This window comes from Eptatretus burgeri, chromosome 4, assembly GCF_056783735.1.
Source record: "Eptatretus burgeri isolate ZD-2024b chromosome 4, Ebu_testis_v1, whole genome shotgun sequence".
In the NCBI taxonomy this organism is placed as follows: Eukaryota; Metazoa; Chordata; class Myxini; order Myxiniformes; family Myxinidae; genus Eptatretus; species Eptatretus burgeri.
Window position 1 is genome coordinate 103,835,284 of NC_140964.1, and position 18,540 is coordinate 103,853,823.

General features: G+C 46.1%; 2 protein-coding genes across 8 annotated transcripts in view; one reads left to right on the plus strand and one right to left on the minus strand.

Moving 5' to 3' along the window:
• The window catches only part of LOC147028806 (cytochrome b-245 light chain-like), a 35,602-nt gene extending 18,400 nt beyond the window's left edge, over positions 1-17,202 (minus strand). The window contains exons 1-4 of one of the 4 annotated variants that reach the window (XM_085879534.1): positions 17,001-17,202; positions 15,071-15,140; positions 12,087-12,185; positions 11,729-11,803 (exon numbers count right to left, since the gene is read on the minus strand). In XM_085879534.1, coding sequence (XP_085735660.1) covers positions 11,729-11,803; positions 12,087-12,185; positions 15,071-15,140; positions 17,001-17,061 — 305 coding nt within the window. In that variant the 5' untranslated portion in view covers positions 17,062-17,202. The remainder of the gene's footprint in view (positions 1-11,728; positions 11,804-12,086; positions 12,186-15,070; positions 15,141-17,000) is intronic. The other 3 variants (XM_085879535.1, XM_085879536.1, XM_085879537.1) reach the window with 3 other exon arrangements.
• A 313-nt stretch (positions 17,203-17,515) lies between these two features.
• The window catches only part of LOC147028807 (NEDD4-binding protein 1-like), a 96,963-nt gene continuing 95,938 nt past the window's right edge, over positions 17,516-18,540 (plus strand). For 2 of the 4 annotated variants that reach the window (XM_085879530.1, XM_085879531.1), the window contains exon 1: positions 17,519-17,825. In XM_085879530.1, the coding sequence (XP_085735656.1) occupies positions 17,649-17,825 (177 nt within the window). In that variant the 5' untranslated portion in view covers positions 17,519-17,648. Of the gene's footprint in view, positions 17,826-18,540 lie in introns of all 4 variants that reach the window. The other 2 variants (XM_085879533.1, XM_085879532.1) reach the window with 2 other exon arrangements.

Consider the following 18,540-nt stretch of genomic DNA (forward strand, 5'->3'; position numbering starts at 1 on the left):
ATTGTATAAGTGTTGCCGTGTGCTCGGTAGTCGGTATTAGCTCTGCACTGTGTTTTCACTTTTATATTTGCTTTTTGTGTAAATGGAATTGTGTTTTCTTTTTTTTGTGTGCATTTGGTGGAATTGTATTTGTGTGCTTCCCGTGTGCCGCGAATAAATGTGCTTTATTGTTGAACTGTTCTCCCGCTTCGCTTCGTCTTTTCCCCCATTGAACCCTCATCTTGCTTCACGTAAAGGGTTGGTAGTGGGCTGAATACGCCCGATAATTAATCGAACCGTCGAGGTCGACGATATCACCGCTCGGTTATTCTGATAGTACGGAACGGGTCGCTTAAGTGGCCCGTGTCCGAAGTCGACCTGCGGCGAGGTGCGATCGCCCGGTCTACCCTCCGCGTGGGTACTTAGGTAGTTCGAATTTGGCGAGCAACCCTATCCCACGCGGGGGCTGATTGGCTCGATCGCGGTGAGACCGAAAGGTCCACCCGTGACTGGTTCCCGGCGTTAGTCCGAGAGGATCACGACTGGATTGTCCGTCCGGTGGGCGACGTGCCGCGATTCGAGTTACGTGGCCGTCAGCACGCCGGCGGGCGCGAATCCGCAACACTGGTGTCAGGTCGTGCGATACAAATCCATCGCCCTCCTCGCGGCACTGGTATCGGAGAACAGGAAAACGGGCTCTCCTGTCTCCGGCTAAATTCACGGGAATCGGTCCAGGGGTGAGAGAAGCGACCCCCGATTCCCTCCAAATTACGAGCGAGCGAAATTAACCCTTCACGAGAAGCAAGATGGCGTCTCAAGGCGAGCGGGAGCCGGGGGTATTAGAAATGTATATGTGTAGTAATGTAGAATCCATGGTCCAGGATGGAATCCCCGAGCAGGAAATGTTGATTGTGCAGGAACACGGACTCGCCCAACTGAACCCAGGGCCCGAGGTGGGTGCGGCAGCGGCCGCGGTGTATGACACCTCCCCCCCCCCCTCTCCACCAAGACCCTTCCCCAACCCCTGCCGAAACGGCTCACTTGAGTGCATCCGACATGGCCCAGCTATTCACCATGCTGGCACAAATGAATGCGGCAATGACAAATGAAATAAAAAAGGAAATGAAAGACATGAACAAACAAATAAACGAAAAGATGGATACATTCACAAACGAAATAAAACGCATGAAAACTAAAATGGAAACAAACATGAAGGAAGAAACGAGAAAGCTACGGGGTGAGACGCAGAACATGGGCCGATGCCTGCAGGCAGGCATGAAGGCCGTCAGCAGGGAACTTAAAATGGCGACTCCACGTGTCGGAACGAACGAGCTGGGAGGGGGTGCAGCGGCTGACAGGCCAGCGGTGGAGGCGGGTAAGAAAATAATTTGGGAGACAAGAGACGAGGTGAAAGTAATTGGGAGGGAGAGAAAAGAACAATTAATACGGAAAGCAAGGATGAGGTACGCGGAGATCGTGAAAGAGCAAGGAGTGAAAAACAGGGAAGGACGGGAGCGACTTAAAGAGAAAGCAAGGTTGACCTACATAAAGATAAGGGAAAGACGCCAGAAAGAAGCAGAGACCAATAAACACGATGAAGACGGGGTAAGTGACGCGCACACACACACGGAGGTAGTGGAGGACAATGGGGGTGAGCTCGCGGAGCGTGCAGGGACCCGGTGCGAGCAGCTGGATGGCCTCCTCCAGGAACGAGGGGAGGGAGTATGCCCCCTTGAGGCGAGTCACGACCAGGTGAGTTCGGTCGTGCTTTGCGAGGTTAGGGGGACGGGTGCTGTGGACGGGTGCACGGAGAGCTTGGGGGGTATAGAGGCCCCGGAGACCCTTGTGGGGACACAAATCCCCAGTGTGGTTGTCCCTGTGTGTGTGGTGCAAGGTGTGAGTGCGTCCCCGTGTGTGGAAGCGACCCCGTGTGTGAGTGGTGTGGTGGCGATGGTGCCGGAGTACGTGCTTCCCAGCACGCCGTGTGTGGATGAGGCACCGTGCGTGAGTGAACGGCCGTGTGCAAGGTCGCTGTGTGCCAGGGAGACCGTGTGTGTGAGAGAGCGGTATGTAAGGGAGATGTCGGTTGGCATGCGGGAGCACGCAGCCGCGTCTCCCCGTGTGAATGTGATGGAGTGGACTGTGTGCGTCGAAACACGCAGGTATGCGTGTGTGGAATGGAGACGGAGACGGCGACAGAGGAGCGAAAGCCGGGTAGCGGCTGTAGTTGTTCCGAGGACCGTGCCGGGTTCACCCAGCAGTGAGCACGAGGTCCGTGCTGTGCAACGCACGAGGCCCCCACGTGCTCGCTTGCGAGAGTGAAGTCCCGGTCCGGAAACGCACGCGGTGGATTTGCCGATCCCGCGGACGGACAAAGTTTAGGCAGGTAAATGGATTTGGACTGGACGGGTTCTCCATGCGATCGTGTGTGTTAAGCTCCAACGGGCAAAGCACATGTGTTCGCGTGGGGAACCCCTCGAGACGTGGGGCTTGTGTTTTTTTTATGCGCACGGTGACGCCATGGCTGCACGTGGGGTTGGAATCCGGCAGGAGGGGTATCCCTGCTGGATAGTACCGTCCAAGGAGGGACGAGGAACACGTGCAGCTGCATGACGTCACGGGCAGGTGCAAAGTGCGCGAGCTGTGAGTTGCCGCGCTGGTGCTGCGCATGTAAAAAAAAAAAAAACAGCAAGCCTCACTTTCGGGTGCACAGGATTCCTGGGCAAGGGGTGGAAGACCCCCTTGACCTAGGGCACAGGATGGAAACTAGTTAGGGGGAAGGGTTAGCTTAGTTAGACCGACTTCATGGGGCAGGGGTAAGTCCTCATGGAGTCCGTGGAATGGATTAGTTAGAGGGATTTAGATGAGATTTAGGTTGGGAAATAAAAGTTAATGGGACATTTGAGAACAGTGACAGACTTTGGATGTGTAGAGGGGACGTAGCTTAGCTACGTAGTGTTAAAAGGAACGTGCTGTAGTATAAGGGACGACGTGGGAGCACGAGTTAGTTAGGGGATGTAGTTAGAAGGATGGCAGAGTTCAGCGGTGTGTGTGTTGAAGAGTTGTGGGTTGTGAGGTGAATACATGTGCTTGGTGAGTGAGTGAGGCCAGCGGGTCTGTGTGTGTATGGAGCGAATGGGGAATGCATGGTGCGATGAGTGATTGGGGGGAGGAGTGACTCCCGCCCAAGGGACCCCCGGGGTCAGAGTAAAGTGAGTTAGCTGGGTTAGTTAAATTGAAAAAAAGGAGGTCGTTTTGTTGTTGGTGGGAATGTAGGCTCGAAACCCATTTGGAGGGGTGCAGGAGCCCTGTTGACGGGCTTGGGAGCGTGGCTGCGAAAGGTGAGTATCGCTGAGTGGGTACCCCGGGCACCAGGCTAGTCGGCCGCGGTAGGCCATGGGCCCATGGGGGGCCGGGATAGAGTAGTGGGCACGGGTGCGCCTGCTTGGTGCGGGGGCCCGGGGCGCCATTAGCCGCATGGGCAGTGTTGTGGGCACGGGTGACCCTCGGAAAGGGGCCCGGGAGGCCGGCCTGCCACGTGTGCGTTTCAGGGGAGGTGCCATGGGGGGCACTCCCCGGTGTTAGGGAGCTGGTAGGCTCGGAGGCAGTGTAGTGCCCGGGGGTGCCATAGCGGGAGATTCGGCAGAGGGTCGTGCCTGCCAAAGGGAGCCACGTGTCCCAGCCAGGAGACCGTGTGAGGGCACGGAGAGAAAATTGGGGGGGCGAGGCCCGAAATTGTGAGGACACCAACACAGGCGACGGGAATCTGGGTTGTAAGAACCAATACTTTAAGCGAGAGGCGCTTGTTGAAAGCCCCGGGGTAGTTTAACAGTTAAATGGTTAGGGTAGATTAGGAGATGTACCCCTCCGCACCATCCATCCCCTCGCTCTCGTTGTGGGCCGCTGGACCCACTTGGTGTTAAGATCGCCGAACTCTGGGGAGGCCATTCTGAGGCTTCGTTGGGCCTCGGCACAGGACGTTAGCTCTCCCTTATTCCCCTCCGGGAAGGGAACGTAGGGGTTGGGAGTAGGCTAGGTGACAGGATAGGTTAGCCGAACAAGGACGATAAAGGGGGTTAGGGGACGATTTATAGTGGGGAAGTAAAAATAAAAAAAAAATAAGTTGGGGCTAAATTGGGGTTTGACAAATTAAGGGAGTGGGTATGTACAGTGACAGGCAAAGGCGATAGGTTGGGAGGGAGACAGGTAGGTAGGTCCGAGCCCGCCTTCCAAGTGGCCAGCACCACCGCACTCCCTCCACCAACCTCCACTGAACGGCAAAAGCTGGCCAGCTTCATCTGCTGGCTGTGTTTTCTGCAAGGCCTGTGTCATCGGCTGGCCGTGTTTGTCTTCGAGGCGGAGGCCGGCCAACTTCATCGGCAGCTGTTGTTTTGCTGCAAGGCCTGTGCCATCGGCTGGCCGTGTTTTGCTTCAAGGCCTGTGCCGGCCACTTCGTCTGCAGCTGTGGTACTTCAAGGCCTGTGCCGGCCAGTTCATCTGCCCGCTATGTTTGCCTGCAGCGGCCTTCTTCTGCGGGCTGTGTTTGCCTGCTCACCTTTGCCATGCCATGCCCACTGCCCACGTTCACCAGCCCCGTTCAATTTTTGCTTTGCCCCACCCCCCTGTTCATTGCCATGTGCGCCAGGATCAGCAAGCAACAGTTTGCAAGCTGCAAGAACTGCCCCGTTGGCAGCCACAACACGGGCCTGCAGTGGCGGCCCGTGCACCGTGTTTGTGTCCATGCATCCATTCGTTGTGCTCATTGCGTGTGCCACTTGAGCTGGCACGGAGACTGCGTTTGTGCAGCCCAAGCACCGTTGTGGTTCACCGAGTTCAGTTCAAAAGGGAAGGCCTTGGACTGTGTGTGAGCAGCCAGCCACGTTCCCTGTCACCTGCATTGTTTGAGCCAGAGACTGCATGCGGGCAGCCTGGCTCCCTGCTAACTGCTTTCTTTTTGCAGAGTTCAATGATCCTGGGCCATGGTTTAGTGTAAAATTTGTAAGTTAAGGTTAAGATGTACTGTACATATGAGTGCGCCCCCGGCATGTTTGTCTTAGCGCCGGCAATTTTATTTAAGTCGTCCGTATGAGTGAGTTTGTTTAGATAGTTACGCAGCCCTCAGGTTATTTATTTTGGGGACACGAATACCATGAATGTCGCACTCAGGGATCCGTAGGTAAAGTGTACTAGGGGAAAACTACACATGATGGCACACGAAAATTTGACGACTCGGGACGAGTCTGTAAAAAGGGAAGGGGGTAGTGTTGTGGTTACCAGATTCGCAAACCACCATTCAGGTCCCTTAGGTGAGGTATCTCGGTAAGTGCATGTGTAGTTAGGCCCAAACCCGTTGTCTAGTGGGAATACATGTCATTTATGCGAGCTGCGACTCTTCAGGATAGCCGTTTTTCTTTTACTATCTTTATTTTGGACCAACCGCCATGATCACAACCACAACATCAACCACCAACCACAACGCCGCTTCACCACAACCGCCACGACCTTCCCGTCACACCTCGCAACCGTAGCATCGCCACCGTTCTTGCCCCGCTGTGGGTACCGGTGTTGGACTCGTGCAGGGCGCACGTTGAACAGCGTGTACAAAACCACGGATTTTCTGCTTCAAAAACGGATCAAAAACGACACACGCCCACTTTTTGCCGTCCAATCGGTGAGCGAGGGGCGAATTGGCCCCGCCCCCAGGGCGATCGATATATGCAAATTTGTGGATCAAAAAGCCTTCACGCCCACTTTTTCTCGGGCCAATGGGGAGCGAGGTGAAAGGTCAAAGGGAGGGGGTCAAAGGCGAAGTTACGGGGGGATAAAAGGACGGTGTTCGTCAGTCAAGAAAAAGGAGAACGAAAAAAAAAGGAGAACGAGAACGAGAACGGGAACGAGAAGGAGAAGGAGAAGGAGAACGAGAAGGAGAACGAGAACAAAAAAGGAGAACGAGAACGAGAAGGAGTCGGAACGGAGGGGACGAGTGTGGAAGTCTGGAGCCCGAAGCCTGCAGTGGCTGGAGAAGCTGAAGAGAGTCGGACGAGGGGTGCTCGCGTCGGTGCCAGGAGCTGCACGCCCGAGGGAGGCCGGCAGCGCGACCTGGCCGAGGTGGAGACGCACACCAGGGATAATAAAGATCCTCTATACCCCGAGCATCAGCAACCCCCTCCTGTTTCCCCCCGCGCTGAGATAGTGCGACCAAGGGGGCCCCGTTCCCACCCCCTGCCAGGCACTGTCCGCGAGGCCCGCGGAGTGAGGCGCCATCGCCGCTCCGCGTCTCATCACCAGACGGGTAGGCGCGACCCGGTCTCGGCCTCAGGCCCGCCTCATTCTTGAGGGATTTCTTTTCCTTGGTTTTGGGTATGTGTTGTCGGCGCCGTCTGTGAAGTAGAATTGTATAAGTGTTGCCGTGTGCTCGGTAGTCGGTATTAGCTCTGCACTGTGTTTTCACTTTTATATTTGCTTTTTGTGTAAATGGAATTGTGTTTTCTTTTTTGTGTGCATTTGGTGGAATTGTATTTGTGTGCTTCCCGTGTGCCGCGAATAAATGTGCTTTATTGTTGAACTGTTCTCCCGCTTCGCTTCGTCTTTTCCCCCATTGAACCCTCATCTTGCTTCACGTAAAGGGTTGGTAGTGGGCTGAATACGCCCGATAATTAATCGAACCGTCGAGGTCGACGATATCACCGCTCGGTTATTCTGATAGTACGGAACGGGTCGCTTAAGTGGCCCGTGTCCGAAGTCGACCTGCGGCGAGGTGCGATCGCCCGGTCTACCCTCCGCGTGGGTACTTAGGTAGTTCGAATTTGGCGAGCAACCCTATCCCACGCGGGGGCTGATTGGCTCGATCGCGGTGAGACCGAAAGGTCCACCCGTGACTGGTTCCCGGCGTTAGTCCGAGAGGGTCACGACTGGATTGTCCGTCCGGTGGGCGACGTGCCGCGATTCGAGTTACGTGGCCGTCAGCACGCCGGCGGGCGCGAATCCGCAACAATATGTATATATATATATATATATGTATATATATATATGTATATATATGTATATATATGTATATATATATATATATATATATATATATATATATATATATATATATATATATATATATATGTATATATATATATATATATATATATATATATATATATATATATATATATATATATATATATATATATATATATATATGTATATATATATATATATATATATATATATATATATATATATATATATATATATATATATATATATATATATATATATATATATATATATATATATATATATATATATATATATATATATATATATATATATATATATATATATATATATATATGTATATATATATATATATATATATATATATATATATATATATATATATATATATATATATATATATATATATATATATATATATATATATATATATATATATATATATATATATATATATATATATATATATATATATATATATATATATATATATATATATATATATATATATATATATATATATATATATATATATATATATGTATATATATATATATATATATATATGTATATATATATATATGTATATATATATATATATATATATATGTATATATATATATATATATATATATATATGTATATATATATATATATATATATATATATATATATATATATATATATATATATATATGTATATATATATATATATACACACACACAATAAAGAAAGACCCACCCACATATCTCACCTGTGAATGCAGGGAAGCAGACGGCGTTAGAACAAATCAAATCGGGAGGCATTAGGGTAACCGCGGGGATGGGGGGGGGGGGGCACAAACTGCCGTTCGAGAACTCAATCCATGATGTAAATGCTTGATAATAAGAGTTTGCCGTCAACAACCAACACACCAACCCAGTTCCAATTAAAAAAAAAACGTACTGCAAAGACACACACACACACACACACACACACACACACACACACACACACACACACACACACACACACACACACACACACACACACACACACACACACACACACACACACACACACACACACACACACACACACACACACACCCCAAAGTTTGGTGCCGAAGGCTTGGCCTGCGGGTGGGCGGGGGGGGGACACAATAACTCATTTTGGGGGGCATGGCCCGCGAATACTCCCCATGACGCCAACTCCGCAGGGAAGAGCCAATCAGTTCTCACCTAATCAACTAAACCCAGGTGGCAAGGATTATATGAAGTGGATCAATGAAAATTGGGTGTTTGGGTTAATTTAACACCCCTTTTGAAGATAATTAATGAATGACCTTATTTAATTACCTTTGAGCAAGGCGTCATCCTTGGTCAGCCCTATCAACTTGCTCGGGTCTTACTTCGCCATTTTGTTCGGCCTATTCAAACATGCCTTGATTTGAACACTGATCTCTACGACTGGATTGGTCACATCCACAGCGATTGTATACGGAGGAGTGAGGTCACCGGACGTTCACTTTCCGCCATCTTGTCTCCCCCAAAACATCACTGCAGCGACTACGAAAACAGCAGACTGGCAGTAAGAAATCTCCAAATGCAAGCAATAAACTTTACATGCAACTCATGCAAAGTTTTATCAGTTGGTGTAATGAACTTGTGAAAATCACAGACATCATGTGACCGTGAGAGAATGTCACTTTGCATGGTTTAATCACCTTTACGTCTGTGCGCTGACAGGGAAAGTTGACATTTCACATTTTCATGTGTTAAGTGTATTTTGTGATGTCATACACACGGTGATTAAACGCAGGTGGTGACCTTTTGGCCCATCATACCTACACCACATCAACACAAGAAAATTCCGGACTTTTTTTTTCCAACTTCCAGAGGAGTGGGCATGTCTTGGATAAAAAAAAAAACCATCAACCACACAACACCCCTTGACAAGACCCTCCCCCATCAACAACAATCTGCAGACATGCACATAATCATCCATCAATGCTCAAACTTGCAAAAAGACCTGCCAGCATCCCTCTACCCCTCTCTCTCTCTCTCTCCATCTATCAAGTGCAGCCTGTGGCTGCTGGTTGCATCATTGGTTGGGATGCGGCTGTGCCGCTGATGCAGTGTCCCCCTTACCAATACACTTGTACTCATTTTGCCGACCTCTGAAGGATGACAGGCTGAGTCAACCTCCTGGTGTATATTAATTCAGCGGCCAACGGGACTTGAACTCAGGACCCTGGGATCCCAAGCCGCCACCCGAACCACTAAGCCAACACCAGGCTTTTCCTCTACCCCTCAATCTCCATAACTTCCAGGTTCCTATCTAATTCCAATTTAAACCCATCTACTGTTTCTGTCACCAATTCCTTTCCAGGGAGACCGTTCCATGCATTAACTACTCTTTGAGTGAAAGACCCCTACCTCACTACCTTTTTAACTCGACTCTTCTTTACTCACAAGCAATGCCCCTGGTGCGATCACTGTGTCTACTCTGCTGAATAATTCTTCTGCACTTATTTTGTCTATGCCCTTCAATACCTTAAACATCTCAATCATATCGCCTCGTAACCTCTTTCTTTCTATTGCATAAAGCCCCGTCTCCTTCAACTGCTCCTCAGCTGAGCTGAGTGAGGCCCGGAATCAATCTGTTCGCCCTACGTTGAACCCTTCGACATGGCAGCGATGTCCTTCCTGAGTTGTGGTGACCAAAACTGCACACAATATTCTAGATGTGGCCCTCACTAAATTCCTGGGCTATGTTTGATATATAAACTCTTTTAATATATAATTGATCCCCCTCCAAATACAACTGAAAACCAGATTTGCTTCACATTTTGCTGTCTGACACTGTGCTGCCTGCTTACCTCCCATATCTCTTACCACCCCGAGATCCTTCCCCCATGTGACACACTCCAACATTACCCCTTGTATCCTGTAATCTCTATTTATATTGTTCTTCGGAAGAACTTCTTCCCCACCCCCAACACCTTACACTTGCTCAGGTTAAATTACATTCTCCAATATTTTGCCTCCCAATCTATGAGAGTATCAACACTTTCCTGAATCTGATCACCACCCCCTCTGCTACCCACCTTCCCTCCAAGCTTTGTGTCATCTGCAAATTTGGAAAACCTCTTCACCCCTCTCTCCAAATCATTGATGTAAATAATTAATAGTAATGGTCTGAGTCCTGATCCCTGAGTACATATAAAGTTGACAACATTAAGGGAAGAAAGAGAGGTGGGATGGAAGGGATCCATGGTGTAAGGGAGGGAAGTGACTGAGGGGGAGAGTCTCATGGGGGGGGGGGGTTCCTTCCCCCACTCCTCCAAATGGTAGGGGAATGTTGATTTAACCTGAAGTTTGTACATTCTAAAACATTCTTGTATGCAAAATGAAAGCAGTCTAATCATAGTCTTCATTTATTGATGTAATTTTTCAGTTTTTAACACGTAACCCCTGAATATGTTTTGAACTTTACATTGTATAAAACACAAGGAGTGTTGAGATAGGGGGGGGGGTACCCCACGCTGCCTGTGAGAAAAGTACACAGCTTCATGATATTATTTACGAGAAAGATATTATATTTATAAGGTTTCAGGATGTGTTGGACATTGAAAGGCTATGTATGGAGTTATTGGCCTCGTCATGGTTAACTTTTGCCTGTGAACTTTGGTCTCAAAACGCCCTTCAAGCCAACATCTCGTACCTTACAACCTTGCCCCGAAAACATTAAGAAACGTAGAATAACAAAAAAAATGCCTAAAATAACAAAACATATTTTAAAAACATAAAAAACATGACTTTAGTTTTGTTTTGTTATTGATGAAGTGACCTGGAGCCTAATGCAACTTGGATGTTCCGCCTATGTTTGTTTTCCGATCCAACCCTGTGTCGGGCCTCATAATATGCATTGATCGCCTCCTTGCAATTGCCAAGGAGCTCAAAGGGAATTTTCCGGAATTCGATTGAGTTATAGGAACAGTAATTTACTTCAAAATCCATTAAAATATTAGACAGAAGTTGAAATATATTTGAAGAAATATATTTTGCAAAATCGGCCGGGCCCGGTTCAGCACTGCGTGTTACGACAGTTCGCCTCTTTTGGGGGAGACAAAATGGCAGAAAGTGCACTTCCGGTGGCTTCACGTACGAGTGACCAATCCAGTAGTAGAGATCAGTGGATTTGAAACACAATTTACTCTCAGACTAATTAAAATATGGAATCAAAATATTCTATCTGATTTGAGAATTAGATCTTGTGGACTAAATAAGTGTCGAAATCTGGAGTGAAATCTGAAAATGCCAACAAATTGAGGTGTGTGCGTGCCTGCATGCTTGGTTACGTGTGTGTTTCAAGAAAGGTTTAGGTCTCGGGGTGCCCACCAAGGGGGCGGTGCAGGACTCAGCCTTTTAGTTTACAAAAATGGAACTGAAAATGTGAAAAGTGGTGCAGAACCTCCATTGCATATACAACTCTAATCACTCCATTTATACATCAGATCAGGAAAAATATTTGGCTATGACTTCGCTGGAGAATGAACTTGGACTAGACAGTAAATTGCCAATTAACTAAGCATCCAATATATTAAAAGGAAAAAAATTAAAAATAAAAATAAAAAATAAATAAAATAAAAAAAACTCAAAAATCAAAAAAAATCAAATCAAAAACAACCAGTTATCAATGCCAGCTCAAAGAGAATAATAAATGTGTGCAAATATGATCAAACACAACAAAGGATACCTGCGCTCGATGTTAACTCCATGAGGACGGTGAGTGCGTGGATATTCCAGCAGGAGAACAAGCACTCCAGACAGGCTAAACCAGGGCCAGTCAATGAATTATCATAAGAACAACAGTGAAGGTGAAAGATCATCTCAAATATACATGGAGTTCTGTTTAATGGACCCATTTAAGTATTTGCCTTATGGAACTGTGATCCGAGGTATGAATCCCATACATCATGTCGATTGACCCAATTTTTCTGAAATTTATGATATCCCCATCTTCCAAGATACAAAGCTGGGGTACTACTCATATCAAGACATTTCTCGAGCATTCTGCTCAGAGTTGTCCAGCATTTTCTGATGCAGCATCTCACCTGATGTGGCACCAAAGCATTTTTTCATTCAAATAGCATTCCGACCTCAGCAGCCTAAACAGAGTTGGCATCAGGTTGATGCTCACGTACTCACAGGAGCTCAGAACATTACTGTCATGGAATTGCAACAAAATCAGCCAAATGGTTAATTGCTGTGACTCATGTATTATATATATGCCTGGTGTTGGCTTACTGGTTAGGATGGTGGGCTTGGGATCCTAGGATCCTGAGTTCAAGTCCCACTCAGGTGTTGAATTAATACCAGGTGGGGTTAACTCGGCCTGTCATCCTTCCTAGGTTGGTAAAATGAGTGCCGGCATGCTGGTATACTGTGTCGGAGTGGCGACTCGTCCAGTATTGTGCCCAATAGCCAAGGAGACTACTTAGGCAGCACTAACGCTCTGCACAGATTATGCTTTCATTACAAAATGAATGGATGGATTGACGTATTATATGGCAGACAAAGCTCTAAAAACAGCTTTCTTGGACCAATCAGATTGACAAAGGGAATAACTGTGTGTTTTATTGGCAAAAAATATGAAGTCCAGAACATTTTGTCTGCCAATAAAGCACCGGCTGGTATCGACTTAGCTTGTCACAAGCTTGGAAAGCAACAGACTGTCCTATCAGCCCTCTGTTTTCAATTCAAAATGTTCCCACTTATCCAATGTTTTTCCCTAAACCGCAACCAAGTGAATCTTGTGTTCTGAAAAACAATGTTCCACTGAAGGGAAGGCAGAACAACAACTGGTAGAATAGAGGAAGAATAGAGTGAAGGTGCATGCAGTAGTCATGGATTTGAGGAGTTTTGCAAGTCGGGGGTTTGCTGGAAGAATCCATGCACCTTTGAGGAACTGGGAAGGGGGTGGGTAGGGATTGAAAGAGCAAGGGAAGCAAGACCAGAATAAAGGTGGTAAAATACAGAGAGGACACAAACTGCTCTCCGATGGGAACTGGGAACGGTCCGGTTAGGATCGTGGTTTTGATGTACCGAACTCTTTACAGAGCTTCAGTGCTGCCAAAGCAGTTTCTCGGCATGGGTTATACCGGGAGGTTTGCCACTGCCTTCCCAGAATTGTCTGTCAGTGCTCTATCCTTTAAAATGCTGAGCATCAAGCAAGGAAGCAGCATGTACCATTTTTTTTAAAAGGTCAGATAAAAAAAAAAATATATATATATATATATATATATATATATATATATATATATATATATATATATATATATATATATAAAATCAAAGTGCTTAAAAACAACCAGTTGTCAATCCCAGCTCTAAGAGAATATTAAATGTGTGCAAATATGATCAAACACAACAAAGGATACCTGTGCTCGGTGTTACCTCCACTTTTTAAATCTGGTACAACTTGGCTGAGATATGATGCGATTGTTTTTGTCAAATAGAATTGTCAGTGCAGGATAATCTATTTTAGCAGGAATGGCTAGGACTAGCACATATTAAAACAAGAAAAGGTTAAGTCGGTAACATTTCCTGCTGGCTAGGTAATTAGTCGAATTCTGATGGGAATGCGTATACAATATCCAATTAGTGCATTCAATTGCAAAACAATACTAGCAGGAAGTAAAGGAGAGAGGATAAGCATAAACAAATGAAAGTGCTTAAGATTAAAATATTACAAATGAAGAATCCAGTGAACAAGAAAGAAAAGGAAGACATCTCATCTTCAGTTCGACACATCCAGTACATAGTGTGTTCTGATTCTGATATACATACATGATACACCATGCTCTGTTTCAGAGCATCAGTGCTGCTGAAGCAGTTTCTTGGCAAGGGTTATAATGGGTGGTTTGCCATCACCATCCCAGCAGTAGTCAGTGCAGGAATTTATAACTTGACCATGGTGCTGGCAATAACTCATCTACTCTTCGCGAAGGACGCTGTGGGATCTTTAACATCCACCAACTAATGCCGGGAGACAGGACGTCAGTTTAATGTCCATGCGAGGGATGGCACACATTTATGAATCACCCGGCCTATGACACACTGGGATGGGATTCAAATCCAGGCTGGAGAGCTGAGAGGCCAGTGCGTTTTCCTCTTGGCCATCCTGCCAGTGTGTACACCATTCATAATGGGGAAAAGAAAAAAAAAAACAACAGATCGATACTTTCACATTTTAAAATGTGAACAGCACTCGGTAGAGCGCGTACCTCTGCGAGGCTAAACAGTTTACATTTTGTATACCAATGACCTCAACCAGACCTGAACTGCATCCGGATCTGCACCAAAATCTAATCGGCTTATTCTTATCACAATTTTTTTTTCATATGCAGATTCGGATCTTCAGCAAAATCAAATTAGTTCATCCTCGTCACACACCCAACCTGTCCACAACTTTTTGGGATATCATGTTGGATATAGTTTTTAGCACCATCACTCAATGGTGAAGAATCACTCTAGATCTAAATCTGCATCGGATCTTCACCAAAGTCGAATCAATTAGTCCATGTCACACACCCAACCTGTCCATGCCTTTTTGAGATACCCTGCTCACAGACAAACAGATCGACAGGGGTGAAAACATAACCTCTGTCTGTCCACCTTCAGCGGCAAGGGTGATTACCCATTTATATACGCAGCCTTTGTAGAAATAACAAATGAATAGTTAATTAAAATATATATATACATACATATATATATATATATATATATATATATATATATATATATATATATATATATATCAGATATGCAGCACATTGTGCCATTATTACATGAAAATATAAAGTTTTGAACACCCGATTCAAAAGCGGTTGGTTTGTATGCTCCGGGAGGGGAAAGGTTGGGGAGGGTGGGGAGGATATTTACACACTAAAAACATGCAAAAATACCCTGCTACCACGAAGTTCTGAAATAAAACAGGATATTAAAGAAAAGGCACGTGAAGACTTCTCCACTATTGAAACAGCAAGCCACTGGATGGCTAATACAGGGTCTACATCCAATGAGGGAACAAGGATACATGGCATAGACAGCCAAGGTCCATCTGTGAAACTGCCCTGCAATTGCAACGATGCCTCCAAGGATGAAAACTGCAAAACACACAGCAGAACATCTTACTGGAACATATATATATATATATATATATATATATATATATATATATATATATATATATATATATATATATATATATATATATATATATATATATATCTATAATTCCAGGTGTATGTGTGTGTATATGTGTATGTGTGTATGTGTGTATGTGTGTATGTGTGTATGTGTGTATGTGTGTATGTGTGTATGTGTGTATGTGTGTATGTGTGTATGTGTGTATGTGTGTATGTGTGTATGTGTGTATGTGTGTATGTGTGTATGTGTGTATGTGTGTATGTGTGTATGTGTGTATGTGTGTATGTGTGTGTATGTGTGTGTGTGTGTGTGTGTGTGTGTGTGTGTGTGTGTGTGTGTGTGTGTGTGTGTGTGTGTGTGTGTGTGTGTGTGTGTGTGTGTATGTGTGTATGTGTGTATGTGTATGTGTGTATGTGTATGTGTATGTGTATGTGTATGTGTGTGTGTGTGACTGCTGTTTCTTGACAACCACTGGTCCGATCTCATTGTAACTTGCCAGGTATATTGCTGGGGACCTGTGGATGTGCCTTTTCAAGGTTTGATATTAATCGGACAAGTGCTTCCCAAGTTATGGCCATTTATTTACCAAACCAATGACAGGACACGTTGCTGCGTAGGCGTGGCCAATGGGGAAGAGATCCTCGGCCGCGTTCCCCATTACGGGTTACAACGTACGGACTTCCGGATAGTGATGACTTACTGTATTGTAATAATTTCTCGATTTCTTATGCGCATTTATAAACACAATGCCCCAATCCAGTCGTCGTTTACGAGAGCGAAGGAAGGACCTGTGTGGTTGTTGTTTCTGGTATACGGTTTGCATTTTTTTTTTTTTTGCACGTACGGGCACGCACGTATGGCCATGCGAGAACGAAGGAATGCCTTGGGTGGTTGTTGTTTCTGGCACGCGGTTTGAAAGTTTTTTTTTTTTGCACGTACGGCCATGCACGTACAGGCACGCGAGAGTGAAGGAACGGCCTGTGTGGTTGTTGTTTCTGGCACGTGGTTGAAATGTTTTTTTCCGCACGTAAGGCACGCGAGAGTGAAGGAACGGCCTGTGTGGTTGAAATGTTTTTTTCTGCACGTACGGGCACGCGAGAGTGAAGGAACGGCCTGTGTGGTTGTTGTTTCTGGCACGCGGTTTGAAAGTTTTTTTTTTTTTGCATGTACGGGCACGCGAGAGCGAAGGAACGGCCTGTGTGGTTGTTGTTTCTGGCACGTGGTTTTAAATATATATTTTTTTGCACGTACGGGCACGCACTCGTATCACCAACAATCAAACATGCTTCTTTTTCTTCTTCTTTAGATTCTTCTTCTTCTTCTTCTCCTGCAACCACAATTATTCCCACGTTCTTATGGGGTTAGCCGGGGGAAGCTTGGCCCAAGTCTTTCACGAACTGGCTGGGTAGGCCTGACGTTCGACTAAGATCGAGGCAGGAATTTGTTGAGGGTGCCGGCGATAGCTCGCCTACTCTTCACAAGTAGGCGAGCTATCGCCGGAGAAGGACACCGTGGGATCTTTAACATCCACCAACGAATTCCGGCAGACGGTACTCCAGTTTAACGTCCATCCGAGGGACGGCACACATTGATGAACGACCTCGCCTGTGAAACACCAGGATGGCAGTTTACACCTGGATGTAGATTCAAACTCCGGCCGGACAGGTTCGAGGCGAGTGCACGGAGCCGTATGCCATCCCGACACAAGGTAAACATCAGTTTATACCTCGCACGAGACGACGCACATTGTAACACGGGCCAACAATATCGCACCACGACCACAAAATAACGCAAGAAAAGGCGAAACACAAACTTACTCACTGCGGCTGCCAAAGCCTGTTCGTTTGCCCACATCCCCCATTCGCCCGCCGACTCCATTTGTCGCAACAATTCGAACGAACGAACTCGTTTAAAAATAACTTCCTGAAGTGCACGTCAAACTTTTATAAATGTTTGTCACAATCCGTAACTCCTTGACCACGCCCCCTTCGGCGTTTCCATAGCAACGTCTCCTGCGGCTTCGTTTCTGAACCACGCCCCCTTTTTCAGCTTCATCTATGCACATACGAGTATAAAAACAAACAAACATACTTTCTTTATTTGTTCGGTATTTCGTTTATTACGGTCTCGTTGAATAGTTAATGTTTACATATCGATGACCTTTATTGGTAACTAGTAAAGCGGGCGGTGTATAACCTCAGAAACGTTACCTCTGTGCTCCATTTACGTGGCCTCGTATTCGAAGTTATGTTCGAGGGATTGTTTTATCGATAGAGGCAAATGAGTAAAGAAAGATTTGCGTTGAGATAACTTAATATGAGGGGAACGAATTAAAGCAAAAAAAATAAAAATTAAAAAAAAATAAAATATACGCTTTCACTCGTCGAGCTCGTTCCCGTTTGTCCGTTTATGGAAGCGAAACAGGATTAGTGTGGAAAGTTGAAAGGGAATCGGTCCGACGTAACATGGATTTCATCGAAGTGGAGTTCACCGTTCCTCGACGTTTCGAGGCCCGACTCGACGCTCTCATGACCAGGGTACACGCCGTGTATCGAGTTGTGGTGGAACAACAAGGCGGTCCGCCTCATCTCCCGATATGGTTACGTTTACTTGGTTCACAGGAGGCTGTAACTAAGGCCAAGGTGGGTTCGTTTGTCGTTGATGTTTGTTTTGGTTTTTTTTCACGAGTGCGTGGCCGTACGTGCAAAAAAACAAATTAAAACCGCGAGCCAGAAACAACAACCACACAGGCCGTTCCTTCACTCTCGCGTGGCCGTACGTGCAAAAGAACAAAAACAAATTCAAACCGCGAGCCAGAAACAACAACCACACAGGCCGTTCCTTCACTCTCGCGTGGCCGTACGTGCAAAAAAACAAATTAAAACCGCGAGCCAGAAACAACAACCACACAGGCTGTTCCTTCACTCTCGCATGCCCGAACGTGCAAAAAAATTAAAAACATTCAAACCGCGAGCCAGAAACAACCACACAGGCCGTTCCTTCACTCTCGCATGCCCGAACGTGCAAAAAAACAAAAACAAATTCAAACCGCGAGCCAGAAACAACAACCACACAGGCCGTTCCTTCACTCTCGCGTGCCCGTACGTGCAAAAAAACAAAAACAAATTCAAACCGCGAGCCAGAAACAACAACCACACAGGCCGTTCCTTCACTCTCGCGTGCCCGAACGTGCAAAAAAACAAAAACAAATTCAAACCGCGAGCCAGAAACAACAACCACACAGGCCGTTCCTTCGCTCTCGCGTGCCCGTACGTGCAAAAAAAACAAAAACAAATTCAAACCGCGAGCCAGAAACAACAACCACACAGGCCGTTCCTTCACTCTCGCCTGCCCGAA